We start from the raw sequence: 22,466 nt of genomic DNA, 5'->3' as shown, positions 1-22,466 counted from the left end.
CGTATACCCTAAATAAAAAAAATCACCTTGCAACGTCACTTGGGCCCTATGGTTAAATATTGCCCACAAAATATCTTGTATCCAACCGGTTAGGCTCGGATACGCTTACATATTGGCACTTATGGGGTACCGGGAACAAAGGGTAACAATAGGGACAATGGTACCCCGCAAGTCTGTCTTTAGAAATTGAAGTACCCCATAGCCGTAACGCTGTACGTTTTGAGATTTCTAAGGGGACAAAGGAGAACAAAAGAAGGGAACTGGGGTCGAACAATAGTGGTATCCCATAAACCCCAAATGCTGCTATTGGTTTGGGCTGGGGTGGGTTGGGATGGGATGGATTAGGCTGGGGTGGGTTGGTGTGGGCTGGGTCGGGCTTAAATCGGGTGGTTTAGGATTTGGTTCGTGTGGGGCGGTTTTGTTAGAGTGAGGTTCGGTTTGGTTCATGTCGGTTTCGTTCAGTCCGACACGGGTTGAACGATACCAATGTGTTCAAAAACTGCTAACAGTTGAGTGATAGCTTTAGTAATTCGATGTTAAAAATAACTCAAGGAGTTACGCCCACAAAACGGTACAAACCGGTGCTGGAATAATTATGATAAGCCCTGAGTAATAACGTCATATCATGTCGTTATATTTACTTAGCCATCTGGATGCACTTGAATGAGTATTTTGAACCTACCTTTATCAGTTTATAAAATATGAAAATGGGTCGTCTATATGTACTTTGGTAAGATTTTAAGGGACTGTTCAGTTTTTCACAGCATGCTGAGATACTGAACAACATTTGAAAACTTTTGAAGCCTTTCCTTTTTTGCTTTGTTTAATTTTGATTGGTTACTTTTTGATTTTAATACCACGGAAAGAGTTTTTACCTTGTTTACAAGTTCGGTGCTATTTATCTCGTATGGGCTGTGAGGGTGCGATCTCGTAAGAATGTGAATCGTTAATTTATCGGCTCAGAACTACTTCAGTTTGAACTCTTTCTCTTGATTTTCCCTGTGAAAATATTCCTGTGAAAATACCCTCTCACGTACTAAAACTGGAAACCGGACGTTATGAAATTCACCGATTGATTTTTACAAGAAAATGTTGTTCTCTAAATATTTAAGCGATTTTCACTCCGAATCATTAGTCTCTTGTTTCATTTTGTTTTTATTAGAGGGTTCAGTCTGTACAGTTGTTTTATTTTTAGGTTGATACCATTTAAAAATTCAATAACTTGATTGCAAGTTAAAAACTGACAGACCGTTGGGTTAACATAGAAAAAGTTGTGACACCTGCGCTTCTCATTGTAAAAGAAAGGCTGGGAAACATATTATAAGTGTTCCTTTTAATTTCCTTACTGGCCGTTAGGCCGATACCGATTAAATAATTAATTATATGTAGATATTTAATTATTAATTATATCATCTTTGTCTTAATATCAATCTTTTCTTGGACGACTCGACAAGACTTGGTTTAAAAGGGGAGAAACGCGTGATTAAATTGTGAACTATTCCTTCAGATCAATGGAACGTAGCAAGACGTCGAATACTGAATCTCATTTTAATATAATATTTTCAAAATATCGAATTGCTGTTTAAAACGTTTATGTGTTGAATTCAATGCAAATTGAAGTATTGCATTATAAAAGCCTGTCTGCTTACAATACCAGTGCGAATTTAATACCAGTGTGAATTCAATCTATTCATAGCCTTTTAAAAATGATATCTGTCACACTGGCAGCACATGTGTTTTGTATCGGAAATGTTTAACCAATGAAATACCGAACAATATTCTTACCTTTAACTGATAACATGTACTTGTCGTCTCTATTGATGGTGTACAACTTAGATGTTTCAGTCAGGGCAAATTTGAACAAACTGCCAGCAGCCAAGATATCCTGGTCCAAACATGATAACTGTTGATCACCTTTATCTCACTGCGCTGTATTCAAGTGGTACTTGTGAATTTACCGTGAATCTTTGGACCTCTAATCCTACAAAAGTTCGCTGACTTAACACCCCTCACAAACATTGTACCGTTTCAGTGCACTTTGCGAGACCATGCACAACAAGAAAAACGAGTTGGAAGTGCGCCCTCAGTTTGACCAAAACACTACACAGGCGTCTTAATTATTAGACACACGCGGCCAGGTACCGGCACTGGCTAGACCTATGAACTCGCTGTTGATTGAGAACAGCAATTGAGAACAGCAGCTGCAACCGATCAGTCTCGTGTCCGGCAGGAAAGCCCGCAGTTAAAGCAAAGGGTGTCACTACAGTGATTTAAGTCATTTCTTGCAGAGTACTGGCTTGTTGGCGAGATATCGCAAAACAACCACCGACTGCAATGGTGTTACATAGGCGCAGCAAGGTCATGTTTATGGTGGGGGGTAAACAGTTCTTGAAAAGGGCACTCGCACATCCGTGCTGAAATGTAGACAGGTTTTTTTCTCCGGACACTTTGCCTCCGTTAAATCAAATAGGAGGTGGGGGTTAACATCTTTCAATGAGGGCGCTGTTCAAACAGGACGAACGTACACACTTTCGGACAATTTATGTTTTTCAGGGCGGCACAAGCACGAAATCCCCCAAAAGGCACTCGTTACAACCGCTAGTTAAAAAGGGCACTTGTGTAAAAAAAAGGCTCTCTTTAAAACAGTTGGGGGGGGGGAACACTTGCGAGAAAAGGCTTTGATTGGAAAAGGCCAATCTTTACAAAATATTTGTTTCAATACCCCCTTAACCCCCCCCCCGTCGGCTACGCCTATGTGTTATATGTGGCGATTTTTACCCTCCTCTAGCCGCATTCGCCTCAGCTATTCGCCCCTCAAGTGTTAGAAATATCATATCCCACAACAAAGCAGTCAAGAATTTCTAATGTTAAAGCCGTAATTGAACAGAAAGTTTGTAAGGAAACGTAAGCATTTTACATATTTAACTAACACGTACCTGATTGCTTTTTTTGTGCGGTAGTGAACCACGGTTTAGTTCAATAACGTTCAATCCGCGCCAAATTTCATGGCTCTGTTAACCACAACATTTCGTGCCTAAGTTCACCCTCGAAAAAGGCCTCTCACTTCCGAAAATGTGAAATAAAGTCATGTTGACATTAGGAACTCAGTGTACTCTAACTGGAACTCATTGGGTGAAAACTGAAACTAAAATAGGAGACCAAAATGTCTTTTAGGATATGACTTTTTTGGGCTTAACTTGAAGGACTTATCAGACAGAATTCCAGCCAACCAGAGTAGAACCCATCGACTGTATTTAGTAAATCTTTGCGTCGTGAAATATTTTTGTTCTTACGCAAGTACGCGGTGTGAAAATAAACGTGAACGAACAAGGAGAACTAGAAAATGGGCACTTTTTACAAAATATTGGGGCTAGCGAATTGTTATTCGGCTAGCAAATTGTTTTCCCCTAAACGACATCCGTTTCCCATCTTCGGATTGGCCATTATATTGCATATTTAATGACTTGTCCTCCACAACACAAACCCAAGGTAGGCTTTACGTCTTGTGAGAAATGTTCCTTCATCACTTTACGTATTTAAAAGGTAAAATGAGAAGAAGTGAAAAATGCTCACTGGGCATCGAACTCGGATCACCTGATTAGAAGTCACTTCAGGACTTTACTTCCAACCAGTCAACGAATAAGCTGCCAATCGTCGGTGATTTAAACACCATTATTCGCCTTTCAAATAATGGTTGTGGATAATTTTCATTTTAAATTTAAGGGTGCATGAAGCTAAAGTGACTAAAGTGTTTTTTTATTGTAAAATTCATGAAACCATTTGTGCTCTCCATACGTCCATCAAACTGTAAGAACACCTAATTTTGTTTTGTTCTCAGATCATTAAAATTACCAAAAGAAACAGATTTCCTTGACCAGTAAGTAATAATTAACAAGATATTAAACTTAAAACGACAGAAATATTTAAACGTTTCTTTGTGCGTTGTAGTTCTGAGAAACACTCCAAAATTACGCGATTCGTGGATTTCTTAGTTTGTGGAGATACGACTACGGCTTAAACGTAGAACCAACCAGCATTCTCAAACGTTTAAACCAGCAGATAAGGTCACTGGTGCTTTTGAGCTTTATTGAAATTGTTCTCACTAATGAACTGGACACCAGTTTTAACGAGCAAAAGCTGAATACATAAATATTTAACTTGAAAGCATGTAGTATCATGAACGTTTAAGCCATGAAAGTACACTTGATTTCTTTTTTATCATGTAACCGGCCAGTATATACACAATGAAATTCACCCGTTTAGTTTGGTAGTGAAACTGTTGGTTAGTGTCCAACTTGGTAAGACTGTTTGGTGATCATAGCAGATGACCTCGATTCGGCATCGTTATAAGGGCTTCAGGTCTGATGTTGCAAATATGTTCTTACGCATCTCCGCGGTCGTCCATTGTGGGGTCGATTTACTCCGTAGGGCTAATCTTGCACATGTAGGAGTAAACTTGGTTGCAATTGAGGTCATTCCAACGGCCATCGCTTCGATCTATCATCATGTGAGTACAGTGCTCACGATCAGCGTAGTTGTCGGGTTGGCCATTGTCCCATTTGGCGTAGTTGGTCGATGACCCATCCGTCCAGACGAACTTCCCTTCCTTTGCCTTGTCAGTTAAGCCGATCCACATGCCAACCTTTGTTGTCCCACGGACTGACTTCCACATCTCGAAGAGCAGATCATGCTCCAGGGCGCTGCCTATGGACGCCAGGTGACCCTGACCGACTCTAGTGAACTCCTGGCAGTGCTTCTCAGCTTCAGCGAAGGTCTTGCCAATGAGGAACACATGGTAGCAGTTGCCATTGTGGAGAGTCCACTTCGATGGACACTTTGAGCATTGTGGTTTAATTGCTGTAACAATATCTACGCTGAGAGCAACCATCAGAACCACATACAAGATTCGCCTGAACGCCATGCCGTTGACAATCGGTCAGCCTATTATATCAGTAAGTATCACAAGCCAATCTGCAGTTTCAGATTGAGGATACAAGATGAAATGATGCCGATTTTAACCAACCAGTTGGATTGTAGTCTTGGTACACACGCTTAAAATCTGTCAGGCCGTTTAGGCGTCAAGCGTGACGTAGAGTGGTGTGATTGGCTGCTGTTGGAGGCAGGTCTGTGACGTACAAGCTGGCGCAGCGAACGCATTTAATAGTACAGCAGACATGGTAAATAATTATTCAACAAACGCCTCTTGGCCTCTTGATTTTGAGCAATCCTTAGGCTTGTTAGATTGTGCCTTTGATATGCTAATGGCATATTTTAGAAAATGGCGCATGCAATTATTTTTTGGTGTTAAAGTAAAGGCTGGTTCAAACTTCATGCTAATGCGATGCGAAATTTGACGTCATGACGCATTTGCTGCGAAGTTCGCCGGAGTTGAAATGTGGTCAACTTTTTGCGAATGGACCGATCCAGTAAGCACCTCCCCATGGTATTCTGACCAATCACAGCCGTGATTTATGTCCGACATGCGTGCACAAAAGTCCGACATGCGTGCACGCGCATATGATGCGCGCGGCAGGAAAATGCAGTGTGGCATTGGAGAGGAGCACGTTTTAATTTGCCCAGTGCGCAGTGGGAGGGGCTTACTGGATCGGCCCATTCGCAGCGCGAAAACATGTCATGACGTCACAAATTCGCGTTCGCGTTTGCGCTGAGTATAACCAGTCTTAAGGCAGTCTCTTTGGGACAAAAAAAAAGTCTCCAGTTTCTGGTATTGAGCTTGCCCAAAAAGTGGTGCGGCGACGCGGCTTTTTTTTTTTTTACCTAATTTTTTTTGCTTCAAATGTCGGTTGAAGACTGCAAATGGTGCCCGACTAAACTTGCAAATATGGGAGTCCAGAGAGGCCACATAAAGCTTATTCTCGACCATAATCTAAAAACACGTTAAAATTGTGCAGCAGCAGGATTCTAGTCAAACCAGTGAGTTTGGCTGTTTTGAGACATCATCTTTCATTGAAAAAAAAAACGTTTTCATTTTGCCGACGCGCATGGCTAAGGCGACGCGCGCGCATACCAGAAACCGGAGACTTTTTTTTGGCCTAACCTGCACCAAAACTCGGGATTAAATTCAAATACCACAATCTATATGACTTTTTTTAAACAGCCATCTTTTTTTTTTATAGTCCAGCCATACTTTGCCTCGAATAATTGTTGAAAATCTATCGTCTTTGTATAAAGCATGGTTCATACTTCACGCGAATGCGAAGCGAATTTGACGTCACGAAGCATTCGCTGCGAAATTCGCCCGAGTTGAAAAATGTTCAACTTCGCGAATACTTGCCACGACGTCACAATTTCGCGCGTTTGCTTTCGCTTTCGCGCCGAGTATGAACCGGGCTTAATTCGGCCTTCGCCATGCGAATTTTCTCTGTTAAAGAAAGGCTGGCTTCGGGTATTAAGCAAACAGAATTTTTGATAATAACACAGTATATACTTGTTTACGCTCCATCATACTGTTACTTAACACTCCGCAAAGATATACCTACTTACAACCAATGTGTTAAGCAGATCATGGGTGCAATCCTATACACGGTCAATTTTACATTTTTTCTTAAATATTAACGAGCCCTTTAAGTTTGTTCACACAATTTGAAAACCGTAAGAGACATCTTGGTCTTTAATTTCATTTTTACTCAATGACCACCTCAAGTTTCAGAAGTTGTCATCTACTACACAGATTTAGACAAAAGAAAGTTTTGTCAGGTTTAAAATTCCTGCCGCATGACGTATTGGTATTGATTCAACGTATTATTACGTCATCACTCTACGCGTTCGTCTCACGTGACGCGGGAGAGTGCTCGCGGAAGCCGCGCTTGAAAGACTCATGATACGGAAGCAGAACGTATACATTTCCCCCGTTTTACCCACTGATCTCTATATAAAGACTGGATAGCTAATAAAGAGCCGCACAATGTACGAATTTGACGCCATATTGGTGAGACCGGCTGGTGATCTACAAAGGACAAGTTGTCGTTTTTATAGACAGCATGATTTCTTTTGTAACGTCGCGGTTCACTTGACTTATATTTTGGCCACCACCACTGACCAACTGACCAAGGTTTACTACAATTTTCTAACGTCGTGGTTACTTTTATAATGCCGCAAATCACTTTTTCGGCGTTTTTGAAATAATAATCACTACGGAAATGTGTCCTTTTTAGAACATCATAATATGTGTACACGACCAAAATGCGCGTCAACTGTTGATACAACGCGCGCGTATTTACGCGTAGAACGTTCGTATATACGCGGCCATCTTCGTGAGACCGGGGGCGAATTGGTCCATATGCAAAGTCTACTGTGTGAATGTTGTATGCATATCCGCTATCCAGTCTTTATATAGAGATCAGTGGTTTTACCCCACCTTTTTGCAAAAATGATACTTGTAATAACTTCTCATTCTTAATTTTTTTTGGACGCATGACATATCTCATATTTTCAATTGGAGTGTTTTAAATTAATTGAGAGGTCATAAAACTTTATAGACCGCGATGTGATAAAAAGGCGATAGTTATACGGGCCCCTCTTTAGCTGTGGTAAAAAGTAATTATTTTTACAGTCGATTTTTTATCACTCCAAAACATCTTTTACAACCTTTAGTTGACTTCGCTTACATTTAACGACAATATTTCTTTTCTCCAAATTGGAGAAGTAACATTCGGTAGAAAATGCAATGTTGGTACGCGTTTCATATTTCATGTAATGTGAATCAACGCGGTTTTGCTCATTCACAGTGTGTCACGGTCATCGCAATCTTTATACTCGTGTTGCATTTGAACATCTTCGTCATTGTTTTACCCAAAAACTACCCCCAATTTTTTTAAACCCTGTCCTCTATCCACAATTCTTGGTCGGGTCGCCAATAAAACGCCTGCTTCAATTAGCGCATACTTTGTAATGTACATGTACCTGTACAATAGGCCTACATGTCTACACGTATTGTACACTGGAATGCGTATTATGTGCCGGGGAGGAGGTGGGTGGGGTGGGATTGGAACCCTTGCGTATGCCTTGCGTGCATGGTGGGAGAGGGAGTCTACAACGTCGGCATTTCGCGCGCACATACTTTGTGGACTGTTTGCTGTTATTTTGAGTGTTTTTTTTCACTATGGCCCGTAGTACAAAAAAAAATACACTAAAAGGGTAATTAACTTCCACTCTATTTAAGAGCCTTATGGCGGTAGCTCGTTTCAAATGGTCTTTTAGAGTGAAGTTTGCATCTTTTAAAGCTAATTTTCACCGTGGTCCATTAGTGAAAATCCACTCAAAAAGAGTATTTAATTTCCACTCTTAAAGAGCCATATGGGGACAAGTCCGAGTGTTTTTCCCCACTGTTTTACATTTAGAGAGCATGTTACCTTGTACCAAATCGGATTCAACTCTTCCTTTGGTTCAACTGCAATACGTTTATAATAATAATAATGGACGCTGTTCAAGCGGGACACTACAAAAGACACCAAATCGTAGACCTAATCAGGTGTGTCGCCCCAAAGAAAAGTTAAGCAACAAGTGTCGCCCTAATAGGGGTGCATGCGTTTAAAAATAATAACAATAATACGGCATTTCTATAGCGTCATTCTTTCTAGATCATGGCGTTCAATCAGGGGTTCGCGACTAGACTAGTTAGTGTTTGGTACAAATATGTTTGCATAGGGAACGTGGACAGGCAAGACCTGAAATTCGCAAAGTAAAGAGCAATAAATTGCTGACTAAAATTCCGCGCGATGAATTTGCATTCTGGCCAATCAGCGCGTCGTTGGTAATTATTAGGTCATTTGGTTGGATGTGACGTCGCCCTGAAACCTTTTCATAATTTGCATAAATTGACATATTTCTGAGTGCAATTCCGCCTATGTAAATGTTTACCACCTCACAATGTGCTGATTATTGTGTGTCTGTTTTCAGCATGTGCTTCTGTACAATAAGAAGCTCAGGTTTGATCGATGTTGAATCGAGATATTGGGTCGTATTAATAAAAACTAGCATCTGTTTTTTGTACAAATGTTTAAGCGTTTACTAGCATCTGTATGGAAAAAACGAAGCCAACGCTTTTACTAAAAAGTATTGGTTAAAATGTGAAATTATTTCCTTTTTACATTTTAGCTTTTGCTCGACAATAATGTGTTTACTTCGCTTCGTATGAATAAAAATGAGTAAATGCTTCAGATGTCAAGTATTTACTGGTCATTTTTCAAGGCTGGGTTGGAGCTAAATTAAAAGTATAAAGCAAATACTGCTGCGTAAAAATGGGTCATATGTATAAAAACTAGCAAATGCTGGGAAGCTTAAGCAAAAAGTAAAAGCATTTACTTTGGAGTTCAAGCATTAAGGAAAAGCAAATGCTTGATTCCGTGTGAACAAAAGTTTTCCTTTACTGTTTAGCATTTACTAGTAAGAAAACAGGTGGCAAATGCTTCTTACCGTTGGATTATTTTCATGCACGAATGGTTGTCAACAATAGGGTATCTTTTGTGTGTAAGAACTGCCACACACACACACGGGGGGGGGGGGGGGGTTACACGTAGGGTAATAGTGCAAATCAAGGTGATGCATACAGTATATAAACATGTAGAAGTACATTATTTGATCCTCAAATCCAGCAAAAATCGTGACTCGCCATTTGCAGAATACAGAACTTTCATCATTCATGAAATTTGTATTAGTCCACAGTGTCCTGTAGACGTCACAATTGAATAAAAAAATCACAGACACGTGTTAAAGCTGGTAAAATTATACCAAAATTCAATACACAAATTGGAGTTTTGTTTATTGAAGTATTAACAAAAAAATAGTTTGTAAAGATTGCTGATCTAATAAACTAAAACAATGATTTCATTTTGTTCAGTCCCCAGGGTGCCATTGGATAAAAGTTATCCTTAATCATTTTATGCCGCAATGAATATTACACTAACACTTCTCATATAGTGAACAAATTGCCAAATTGTCAATTCTTCTAGTAATGAAATTAATAATTAAAAAAAAAAACATTTAAATTTCGCATAAATTGTATTCAAAGTACAGTGTATGGTATTATATGTAGCTTATTAACATTTTGTGTTGATTTTGGGTTATTGATATTAATAAATGCAGCAGTTTTTTTCGCAGAAGTATTTGCTTTATATTTTCAAGGTTGCTCCAACCCAGCCTTGAAAAATGACAAGTAAATACTTGAAATTTGAAGCATTTACTCCTTTTTATTCATACAAAATGAATTAAACACTTCTAGTCTAGCAAAAGCTAACAAGTCAAAAGTAAATACGTTTAGCTTTAGCAAAAGCTTTCAGTTCCAGTAAAAGTGTTTGCTTCATTTTTATTCATACAAATGCAAGTAAATGCTTAACTTTAGGTAGTAAAAGCAAATGCTAGTTTTTATACATACGACCCAATGTCGTTAAGGAATGCAGTTTGCGGTAGATTAGTGTACTGATGTTGTTGACCGTTGCTGTAATTCTGTGTTTGGAATTCAATTCAGATACAGCATCTGTGTTACAAGGACATTGCAATAACTGTAATACTCTGTTTGATTCTTTGTCTCAGCAGGGGCGTAAATCCCAGGGGGATGGGGGTATATATCCACTTTTTGACCCGGGGGGGGGGGGGATTGGGCTATTGAATCATCACTCCCACTTCAGTTTCTTTATGAGAAACCAAACAATTGCGGATTTTGAGGTATTTATCGAGCTTCTCAACCACCAAAATGTATTTAATAGCACTGAATTATGGAGAAAAACTGCAAAAGCTTAACATGCGGCGTTTTGATATAAGCGCATTGATGGGTCATCCCCCCCCCCCACTCGCCGTCACAGATTAACGCCACTGTGTCTTATGAACTGAAAATCATTCATTCGGCCTTGGCAGTGCGTGATTTCTGCGAATGCTGCTGGACTTAGGTTACAAAAGGGATATGAACTGCCAATTAGCTTCAGGGGAATTATCGATAAAAACACAATACTTGTTTACGCTCCCACAAACTGCTACTGTTGTCTGTTTTCAACAGTCGGTATGGTTCTTTGCCTCAGGAATTTTCTGTATAGTTCAGCGTTTCCTATTTCTTTACCCACAGACCGAATTTTTGTATTTTGTTCCAACAGACCGTAGTCTATGCTGAAAACTGATTGCTGTGCATTTACATCTCCAGGCGAAAGTTGGAGTCGGGTAGTCGCCTACTGACGCACAACATTTCACGAAACACAACACAGGATTGTTAACCCAAAGACACGTGATAACCAATTAACTAAACAAAAGGTACAGCCGGATAAGCTGAACAAAACAAAACCTAAACGAAGAAGACAATAAGTTCACCATCTGCTCTTTTATTAAGTAGATCTCTTCAAGCACAGTGTTCATTTACCTTGTCTCATCAGGGTCCAGACGATTACAGGACCGAGTTCAGCACAAAGGTAGATTCCTCCGAGCACATTTTACTCCCACCAAACAAAAAAACAGAAGTAAACACAATCGAAACAGGAATGTGGACTGCGACTATACTTAAAATCGGATTGGTATTTCAGTTCTAAATGAAAGAAGCATGTAATAACAATATGCACTCCACATTCATTATTTCGACGTAAATAACCGTTATATGTACAGTAAACGGGTGTATTTATCATCTGCAGGGATTTTGTGTGTGTCAATACTGGGCAGTCGGTAGGGGAAACAACAGCCTCAAAGTTCAACAAGTGGGTTGGGGGATGGACACCACCACACTATAGATGGCGCTGTTTAGTGATGTGAGTATGGACACATAATAATCAATAATCTGGGCATTTACGCCCATAATGTGTAATTTCCGCAAAAGGGTGTTGCACTTGTTAGCAATATCTTACAGCTATATTGGAATAATAATGTGCAAATTGAGGTAGATTGAGTGAAAAGGCGTACGCACTTGGATATATTTTTTTTGTGGGCGGGACACGCCATTTGCCTCCCCGAGGCTACCCCACCCCACTCTCCCAGGATCGCCGCCAGTGGTGGTATCCTTGTACTTTCACTTTCCCTCACCGTTTGTGTTGAGGTTATTTTGTTGTTTTTGTTTCCTCATGTGAAATACATAAAAGGGATCGATTGGCAAATTTTCGACAGACACGACCAGCAGTGTACGGTAATTAAAAGATAGAGCGGTTCAATGTCTTCAGCCCCTGTCTATTCGGGGCCCCCCCCTCCCCCCTCCCCCCCCCTGCACCTCTCTGATAATTTGTGGATCAAACAAGCGTTTTTTAATTTTTGGAATCAGTGGCCAAACCCAAATAAGTGTCCGTCCAGAAAATCAGCCACCCGAAGTCAGCTCCTGACTCCATACACACGATTACCCCTAAATTCTGCAGTTGACAAAGTTTGGTTAACTGTTCCCATTAGCAATAATGTGCTATGATACTGTGTCGCTATTTGTTGATCCAATGATTCTTTCGATGTCATCCAAGAAGGATGACAATTGTATAGCTAACCTAGGCGACAAAGGACACTTTTTGATAATTATTGCCTGAATGACAATAGTTGCCATTCGAAATGCACAAATGATTTGCAACCAATACAATTTTCATGCGTTTATTTTTTTATTCTACGATAATTGAATTAAAATAAGAGCAAACATGCGATAACAGCAACAAATATAATAATTAATCAAAAACAAACCAAAACCCTACAACCCCTAAAAGTTTTCAATCAAATTCATTGGTAATTTGCCGGTGGGTACATTTAAGCAACGGAAATCTGTTGCTAATTTCAATTCTGGTGATCCAGAGTTGCAAGTGTCGATGATTATTATTTTAAATATAAGGGTGCGCGATGGTGAAGTGACAGGGTTTTTTTTTTTTTTTTTTTTAAATATAATTCATAAAACTATTTGTAATCTCCATTGCAGACCATCTAATCTATTGGAAACAGCTGTGAGGCTGTTCATTTCCAGCAACAATCACAAGTTGATTTTACATTTCGTTCCATTTTTTTTTAATGCAACTTGGTTATCCAGCGCTAGCTTTCTACATCATGTAAATTCAATCAGGACTTGTGTTCTTGTCACTCAATCAATTTGTATTTATAATCAAGTTCATCATAATGTAAGTAATCTGGTTTTAGTTCACTTAGATCACAAAAAATACCAATACAACTCCCTAGCCAATAAGTAAAATTTGACAAGAGAATGAAATTAAAATGACACATTTGAACACTAAAACGACAACAGAGCAATTTTGTGCTAATGACACAGTGACTGAGCTTAAAATAATCAGTGTCCAGTAGAGTAAAAACTTGCAACTGATTTTGGAGCCGGTAATATATGGAGTCTGATTTTGAATGGAAAGTTTCGTTGTGCATTGCAGCTCTGAAAATCATTCCCAAATTACGCAGTTCGTTGGTTCCTTCAACTTTGGGGGGTGTGCGGCGAGTGCGACTTAAACGTATAGTCCTAAGCCAGCAGACTAGTTCATGGATGCTTATGATCTTTGCTATTTTTTTCACTATTAAACTGGACACCTAGTTAGACGAGCAAAAGCTAAGTACTTAATGTTAAACTTGAAAGCATGCAGGTTCTTAAACACTTTGTGCCACGAAAATGCGAAGTGCAAACGATATTTGTTTTCACCGTGTAGTTGGCCAGCATTCTACGCAATGAAAATCAACCATTAAGTTTGCAAGTGATACTGTTTGTGAGTGTCCGTTGAGTAATAATGTTTGGCGATCATAGCCGATAACATCGACTTGGTATCAATCATGAGGGCTCCGGGTTTAATGTGGCAAATCGCATCTCCGTGGTCGTCCATTGTGTGGCCCATTTATTTAGTAGTGGTCATCTTGCACAAGTAGGAGAACGATTGGCCGCATTCGATGTCATTCCATGCGTTGTCCCCATCCTCCCGCATGTGAACACAGTGCTCATTACCACTGTGGTTGTCGGGTTGGTCATCGGCCCATCCGGTGTAGCTGGGCGCTGATCGATCTGTCCAGATGTAGTTCCCTTCCCCTGCCAAGTCGTTGAAGCCGATCCACAGGCCGCCTGATGTCGTTCCACGGGCCGACTTCCACAGCGTGAGGAGAAGATTATTCTCGCCGGCGCTGGCTATGGACGCCAGGTGGCCCTGGCCGACTTGAGTGAACTGCTGGCAGTGCTTCTCAGCTTCATCGTAGGTCTTGCCAATGCCGAACAAACGGTAGCAGTTGCCATTGTAGAAAGTCCTCATCGGTGGACACTTGGGGCATTGTGGTTGACATGCTGCGGCAATGTCTACTCCGAGACCAACCATCAGAGCCACATAGAATTCGAATATAAGCCATGTCGTTGAAAATCGGTCAGCCTATTTTATCGGCGAAGATCACAAGCCAATCTGCAGGTTCAGACTGAGGATGCAGGAAGAGATGCTGCTGATTTTGAACAACCCGTTGGAATGCAGTCTTGGAATATATATATAATATAACATATAAATGGAGCATTTATAAAGCGCTTTTAACAAAGATCAAAGCGCTGTACAAAACTACAAAACTAAAAATCTACAAATAAACAAGGCAAAAACAAAAACAAAACAAAAAATTAATTTAAGAATACACGCCTAAAATCTGTAAGGCCGCTTTGACGTCAGATGTGACGTTGAGTTCTGTGATTGGCTGCTGTTGGAAGCTAGGCTGTATACACGCAGGCGCAGCGAACGGATGTAATAGTTCAGCTGATGTGGCAATTAATTGTGCAACAATCGCCTCTAGTCCATGCGACTTTGACGAATCCTTGGGCTTGTTCTATCGTGCCCTCGACCGACAAATGGCGTTATTGAGAATATAGCGCTTGTAATTATTGGTGCTTGAGTAAGGCATTTTTTCCGGCAGGAATATTCCCACACCCCCGAATTCGGTATGAAATTAAAAAATCTGCATCTGTGCTATAAAAGTAATGTTAGTTATCTTTTCATCAGTCCACCTGACACTTTGCCTTGGGTAATTAAAATCATTAATTCGGCCTTGGCGAGTGTGTGTTTCCTGAATAAAGAAAGTGGCTGTGGCTGGATTTAGGTAACAAAAGGGATTTTACTTGCCAATTAGCTTCAGAGGAATTGTCGATAAAAACACAACACTTGTATATGCACCTATAGACTGTTATTTCCGTCTGTTTTCAACAGCCCGTATGGTTCTTTCCCTCAGGAGTTGACTTTATATATCTCTGCTTTGATGTTGCTTTGATTTTGCGCTTTGTTTCCGTTTTGTCTACTCCATGTGGTCCTGGACTGTAGTTTACAAAGGATGAATGAACTGCCAATTGACTTCAGAGGAAATATCAATAAAAAGTACTTTTACCTTCCTACAGACAGTAACTTCCATTCATATTCAACAAACTGTAGTCTATGCTGTTTTGCCTCAGTAATGATAACTCATGACTTTCACTCATTTTGTAGTTGTTTGCATACAGTTTCATTCTGGAATGTCTTTTATATCATGGATTAAAGAAATAGCCATTCAGCTGATTGGGAACAACTATAGACACCAGTGCCGATTCGACAAAGTTTGGACATCATGTGACTATGGAGGCCTCTGTTCAAAGTTCAAAGACGTACGTATGCACACATAATTATACACAGTATATATGCGCATGTAGGCCCATTATGTTTGAGGTGATGTGCAATGAATATCTTACATCTCGGGATCTCGGGATCCCCGACCATGGTATCCATTTACTAGTTTCTCTTGTTTCTCTTTTTGTTTGTGGTGAAGTTATTTTGTTGTTTTTGTCCTCTAATAAGATAACAAAGAAATAAAGTGATAAATTAGCTTATTTCGAGCCAAGATTAATGATATCGCTTTTTAACACCCCATTGAAATGCAGTGTTCGTAGCAACCTCTAAAATCTACAGGACCGCCTTGGCGTCAAGCGTGACGTCGAGTGTTGTGATTGGCTGTTGGTGGAGGCTAGACTGTGACGTGCACGCTGGCGTGGCGAACGGATATAGTTCGTCAGATGTGACAGTTTATTAGGCAACAACCGCCTCTTGGCCTCGTGATTGTAACCAAACCTTGGGCTTGTTCTATCGTGCCCTTTAATGGCGTGATTTGAAATATAGCGCATGCACCTACTTGTGTGGGAATATGACATCCGACATCCTTTGTCACACACACAGATGCTGCATATGTGTTACAAAGACAGTTTAATTATCTATCTTTGTAACAGTCCAATTGAAACTTTGCCTCGGGTATTGAAAATAATTCATTCGGCGTTGGCAGAGCGCGCTTCCTGTGTTAAAGAAAGCGACCGGATTAAGGTAACAAAAGGGTACAAACTGCCAATCAGCTTCAGAGGAATTATCGATAAAACACAATATGTACGTCGCCATATTAATTATCTATCGTTGCAACAGCGCAACTGAAACTTTGCCTCGGGTATTGAAAATAATTCATTCGGCGTTGGCAGTGCGCGCTTCCTGTGTTAAAGAAAGCGACCGGATTAAGGTAACAAAAGGGATATGAACTGCCAATTAGCTTCAGAGGAATTATCGATAAAAACACAATACGTACGTCGCTACAGTCTGTATGGCTCTTTTCTTCAGGAATTTTCTATTAAATTAAAAATATTTTGGCCTTTTACAGTCACTCAACATATTTCGCCCTTGAATGCGCTACCCGTTTGTTTACTCAACAACGAGCCTGGCTTTTAGGAAACAAAGGATAAATGAAGAGTCAACTTATTTCAGTACAATTATCGATCAAATTTAGCCTCGAACAGACTGTATAATTTCCTTTCATTTTCAACAGACTGTATACCATGCTGATTTTCCTCAATAATGACAAGTCAGCCTTAAACCAAAGAGATGACGTGATATGTAAATTTCAGTAATACGTGGTAAACAATTCAAACTGCCTTCATGGGGAATGTTGCCCTGGCCAAATCTCCAAATTGTATTGGCAAAGTGACACTCGACACCAATGTAACGTTACAGATATACCAAAGTGGGACCCAGCGAGGGTTTTTAAGCAGTGCCTCTCATCTCCACGCCTCATTCTGCAACTGAAAGACAACTTGTAAACATCATGGCTTTCATGCGAGTCTTGTGCTTCGTCCTGTTGGTGGGTTTGGCCGCGGCATGTCAACCACAATGCCCCAAGTGTCCACCGATGTGGACTTTCTACATTGGCAACTGCTACCGTTATTTCGGCACCGCCAAGACCTTCGCTGAAGCAGAGAAGCACTGCAAGGAGTTTACTGAAGTCGGTCAGGGTCACCTGGCGTCCATAACCAGCGCAGAGGAGGATAATCTGCTCTACACTATGTGGATGTCGGTCCGTGGGACAACAGGGAGTGGCCTGTGGATCGGCTTCACTGACGAGGCAGAGGAAGGGAACTTCATCTGGACAGATAGATCAGCGGTCAGCTACACCGGATGGCGCAGTGGCGAACCCAACAACGTTGGTAAGGAGCACTGTACCAACATGCCGAACGGTTGGGATGGCGAATGGAATGACACCAAATGCGGCCATGCGCACGCATACATGTGCAAGATGACCACTGCAAAGTAAATCGACCCCTCAGCGGACGACTACGGAGATGCGTAGAAACATGTTTGCTTAAAGCCGAATAAACCCGAAGCCGATGTCATCAGTCATAATCAGTAATCACCAAGCAGTCTTACCCAACGAACACTCACAGTATGACCTCAAAACCTGAAGCCGATGTCATCTGTCATAGGCCAAATCACCCAGCAGACTTACCAAACGAACACTCACAGTAGCACTTCAAAACCGGAAGCCGATGTCATCATCACCAAGTTTTACCGAAACAAACACTCACATTATCACTTCAAAATTAAGTGGTTAAGTGAAAATGATATCCATAACCTACTTCGCATCTTCGTGGCTTCTGCATTTACAGACCTGCATGCTTTCAAGTTTAACATACAGTAGTTAGCCTTTGCTCGTTTTACCAAGTGTCCAGTTTAATAGTGAAAGGAATATGGACGAAGGTCTCTAGCATCAATGAACTAATCAGCCGGTATACCTAAGCCGCACTACTCGACGCCAAAAACTAAGGAACAAACGAAATGGAATGTGTCTTGGAACTGCAACGCTCAAAATAAACCTTTCAATTCGAAATCCGATTCCTCATGTTACAGACTCAAACATAAATTGCAAGTATGACTTGACTGGACACCTTATTTTAGTTTAAATTCATTTACTCTTGAATTTTTGTTTACACAAATTTCTTGATAATACTGACGTATTGGTGGAGGTATTTTGTTGGTAAATTTTGCTGTCTAAGTACGGTTTAAAAATTTGCTCAGATTTCGATGGACTAATTAAAAGAACCGCGCACGCGTTAGTGACAAGAAAACAACCCCTGGTTCATTTTTCACAATACAAAATTAACCATATAAATTAAGCCCGGTTCATACTTCACGCGAATGCGAAAGCGAAGCGAATTTGACGTCACGAGGCATTTGACGTCACGGGTTGAGTTGAAATATGTTCAACTTTTACGAATTCGCAGTGCGAATACTCCCCATGATGTCACAAATTCGCGTTCGCTTTCGCTTTCGCGCCGAGTATGAACCGGGCTTAACTTCATTCGTTTACAACGAAATGTATAAGCACAGATGCCAGTTTTCGTTGCTCAACGTACCCGCCGACAAATTACCAATGGCGAAAATGTTGAAGTGAATTCTTCAAGATTTGAAATTCTAATCTCTACATTTTCCTGTCATCAGTATGCATGATTGGAGTGTCTCAAAATAGTTTTTTATGTGATTTATTTAACTTATATTTGTTTCTTTTACCCTTTTCCCCATTTTTAAAGTTGTTTGTTTTTGATTGTTTACTTTTTTTTTTTTATCTTGCACGATTAACTTTATTTTACTCCTGAATAATCGTAGATTAAAAACGTCGCATGGCAGATTGTATTGATTGGATTGCATTTAAAAAAAAAATATATTTCTAACCTGAAATGTCGTCACACAGGCAATAATATCAACACGTGCATCATGCATCATGCATCGCGCGCATGGTAACCGTGGTGCATACGCGCGCGTAAGTCTTCACACGATGGTGGTTGCATGTGGTTGAGCGCATGTGTACTGCTGTATGGTTAAAAGCAATCGTAGAACTATTATATGTTGTCCAATCATTGGCTTACATGATGCTGGATCAACGCTGGTTCAGGGGCCATTTATTCGCTTTTTTTAGCCGGTCTTTATATCACCGTTAATGCACCCCCACGTGATCGAGTCTCTACCAGTCAGAAGCCATCAACTCTCAAAGTATTTATTAAACATGGAATAACGGTGTGAGGACCCAGCCTTCGCTGCGTGATAATGACCAGGTTGACCTCAGGAATGTACCATTAATTCTTTTTATGTATTTTGGGCTTGATGTTGCGTTTCCCATTCGTTTACTAAACCAGGCGCGGATCAAGGGGGGGGGGGGCGGGGGCGGGGGGGGGGAGGGGGTCAAACCCCCCCCCTGCTCCGTCAAAACAATTTTTTCCATGAAATTTTTTTTTTGAATCCCCCTGTTCCGACACCTAAGCATGTTTTACTGGTTATAATGTCCACCTTTGCACTAAATACGGACAGCCAGCTTGGTTAGGGGGTATATGTACACTGTTCTGTGATAAAGTGTTAATAATCGACAGATTTGAACAGCGCCCCCATTGATAGTATGGTAGGAGCCCCCCCCCCCGCCCCCCTTCCCCCTATTGATTTTCGGAGGCCAAGTGTCTGGAGAAAAAAAAACGTCTACATTTCAGTTTTTTCGCCGATGACCCCCCCCCCTGCGAAAGTTCCTGGATCCGCCCCTGTTAACAGAGGATGAATGAACTGCAGCTACTTACCTTTAATGGAATTATCAGAAAAAAAGTACTAGAACAGATTGTACAATTATTTTAACAGACATAGGCCTACGCTGATTTGCCTCAGTAATGACAACTCAGTATTAAGTCTTACAACATTTTTAAGTTATATTTGCTCAGCGTTTCAGGAAACGCGAAGAGACATGATTGCCAATTAACTAAACAAAAGGTACAGCCAGAATAACAGAGCAAAGCAAAAACTAAATGGAGAAGACAAAAATTTTACCATCTGTTTTTTAATATGCAGATCTGTACCTATACGTGTTCAGCAGGGTCGATAACAGGTCAGAGTCTAGCACAAAGGTAGAATCACCTGCTCCGTCAAAACAATTTTTTCCATGAATTTTTTTTTTTGAATCCCCCTGTTCCGACACCTAAGCATGTTTTACTGGTTATAATGTCCACCTTTGCACTAAATACGGACAGCCAGCTTGGTTAGGGGGTATATGTACACTGTTCTGTGATAAAGTGTTAATAATCGACAGATTTGAACAGCGCCCCCATTGATAGTATGGTAGGAGCCCCCCCCCCCGCCCCCCTTCCCCCTATTGATTTTCGGAGGCCAAGTGTCTGGAGAAAAAAAAACGTCTACATTTCAGTTTTTTCGCCGATGACCCCCCCCCCCTGCGAAAGTTCCTGGATCCGCCCCTGTTAACAGAGGATGAATGAACTGCAGCTACTTACCTTTAATGGAATTATCAGAAAAAAAGTACTAGAACAGATTGTACAATTATTTTAACAGACATAGGCCTACGCTGATTTGCCTCAGTAATGACAACTCAGTATTAAGTCTTACAACATTTTAAAGTTATATTTGCTCAGCGTTTCAGGAAACGCGAAGAGACATGATTGCCAATTAACTAAACAAAAGGTACAGCCAGAATAACAGAGCAAAGCAAAAACTAAATGGAGAAGACAAAAATTTTACCATCTGTTTTTTAATATGCAGATCTGTACCTATACGTGTTCAGCAGGGTCGATAACAGGTCAGAGTCTAGCACAAAGGTAGAATCACCTGCTCCGTCAAAACAATTTTTTCCATGAATTTTTTTTTTTGAATCCCCCTGTTCCGACACCTAAGCATGTTTTACTGGTTATAATGTCCACCTTTGCACTAAATACGGACAGCCAGCTTGGTTAGGGGGTATATGTACACTGTTCTGTGATAAAGTGTTAATAATCGACAGATTTGAACAGCGCCCCCATTGATAGTATGGTAGGAGCCCCCCCCCCCCCCCGCCCCCCTTCCCCCTATTGATTTTCGGAGGCCAAGTGTCTGGAGAAAAAAAAACGTCTACATTTCAGTTTTTTCGCCGATGAACCCCCCCCCCCTGCGAAAGTTCCTGGATCCGCCCCTGTTAACAGAGGATGAATGAACTGCAGCTACTTACCTTTAATGGAATTATCAGAAAAAAAGTACTAGAACAGATTGTACAATTATTTTAACAGACATAGGCCTACGCTGATTTGCCTCAGTAATGACAACTCAGTATTAAGTCTTACAACATTTTTAAGTTATATTTGCTCAGCGTTTCAGGAAACGCGAAGAGACATGATTGCCAATTAACTAAACAAAAGGTACAGCCAGAATAACAGAGCAAAGCAAAAACTAAATGGAGAAGACAAAAATTTTACCATCTGTTTTTTAATATGCAGATCTGTACCTATACGTGTTCAGCAGGGTCGATAACAGGTCAGAGTCTAGCACAAAGGTAGAATCACAAAGCACACAATCGACACTTGTGCTATCTTCTACGAAACGAAATACGTAAATTCGATTGATATTTAAGTTTGAATGAAAGAAATAATAAGTCAAGTATCTAATTGCGATATAAGCTTACTTACATTATCTCAACGTGATTATTTTTTTGTGCCTTTAAAACAAAACATCTTCCAATAATGTAACTTAGGAATCAATTGCTAATTAAAGCGCGTGCACGTACGGCGTATTCACCCGTGTATATTGGTACTTACGGGGTACTGAGAACAAAGAATAACAATAGGGACAATAGTACCCCGCAAGTTGATCTTTAGAAATCTTGGTACCCCACATCAGAAAGGCCATAGCGTAAGGGATTTCAGTGGCGAACAATGATAAGGAATAAGAAGTAGGAAATAAGAAGTAGGGAATAAGAAGTGGGCAATATTGGTACCCCAAGTGGTACGCGAGTATGTGAGTTTGTTTCTGAATCAATAGGGGACGTTGAACAATAGAGGACAACAGGGTCCCCATATTCCCGAGAGGTCCCCAATTTGGATTCGTGTACAAAACATATGGGAGGTCTTCTTAAAAAGTACAAACAACAGAAGAACAATAGGGGGTCGCCGAATGTAGGCAAATACACACGTAGCATACGGCTTGCCCCGAACCACGTGATATGGTAACAGTTTCTTTGATCGGGAGAATGCAAAGTTTAAACTTGCAAAGCATTGCGTTAAGTCAGCGTCCAAGATTATATTCAAATTTAACTCGCACATGGCTTATTACACAGTAACATGAAGTGTCTAATCTAAACACCAAACCAGCTGATGACACCTTTTCATACCAAAGCGAAAATGAAGATTTCGTTTCATCCTTTATCAAACAGTATCTTGTTCGGCTTCTAACCCAACCTAAAATGTCATAATTTTGTGTCAGTTG

General features: G+C 40.5%; 3 protein-coding genes and 1 long non-coding RNA gene across 4 annotated transcripts; 1 reads left to right on the top strand and 3 right to left on the bottom strand.

The window, feature by feature from the left end:
* Nucleotides 1-3,911: 3,911 nt before the first annotated feature.
* On the bottom strand, nt 3,912-4,984 carry LOC119736226 (alpha-N-acetylgalactosamine-specific lectin-like). The gene has a single exon (XM_038210264.1). The coding sequence runs from the start codon at nt 4,919-4,921 to the stop codon at nt 4,418-4,420; it is 504 nt and encodes a 167-aa protein (XP_038066192.1). The 5' UTR covers nt 4,922-4,984; the 3' UTR covers nt 3,912-4,417.
* Nucleotides 4,985-12,846: 7,862 nt separating this feature from the next.
* On the bottom strand, nt 12,847-14,386 carry LOC119736101 (alpha-N-acetylgalactosamine-specific lectin-like). The gene has a single exon (XM_038210109.1). The coding sequence runs from the start codon at nt 14,250-14,252 to the stop codon at nt 13,785-13,787; it is 468 nt and encodes a 155-aa protein (XP_038066037.1). The 5' UTR covers nt 14,253-14,386; the 3' UTR covers nt 12,847-13,784.
* A 2,614-nt stretch (nt 14,387-17,000) lies between these two features.
* On the top strand, nt 17,001-18,454 carry LOC119735487 (alpha-N-acetylgalactosamine-specific lectin-like). The gene has a single exon (XM_038209192.1). It carries the CDS (start codon nt 17,017-17,019, stop codon nt 17,500-17,502), a length of 486 nt encoding a protein of 161 aa, XP_038065120.1. The 5' UTR covers nt 17,001-17,016; the 3' UTR covers nt 17,503-18,454.
* Nucleotides 18,455-20,745: 2,291 nt separating this feature from the next.
* Nucleotides 20,746-22,064, bottom strand: LOC119735617. The gene is made up of 2 exons (XR_005272194.1): nt 21,548-22,064; nt 20,746-20,840 (listed from the first exon to the last, which is right to left on the bottom strand). It is a non-coding gene; the product is annotated as an uncharacterized LOC119735617 (long non-coding RNA).
* Between the last annotated feature and the right edge of the window lie 402 nt (nt 22,065-22,466).

The sequence above is a fragment of the Patiria miniata genome, unplaced genomic scaffold, assembly GCF_015706575.1.
Source record: "Patiria miniata isolate m_02_andy unplaced genomic scaffold, ASM1570657v1 HiC_scaffold_29, whole genome shotgun sequence".
Classification (NCBI taxonomy): Eukaryota; Metazoa; Echinodermata; class Asteroidea; order Valvatida; family Asterinidae; genus Patiria; species Patiria miniata.
Note: the sequence above shows the minus strand (reverse complement) of the source record. Positions and strands in the feature narration are given on the sequence as shown.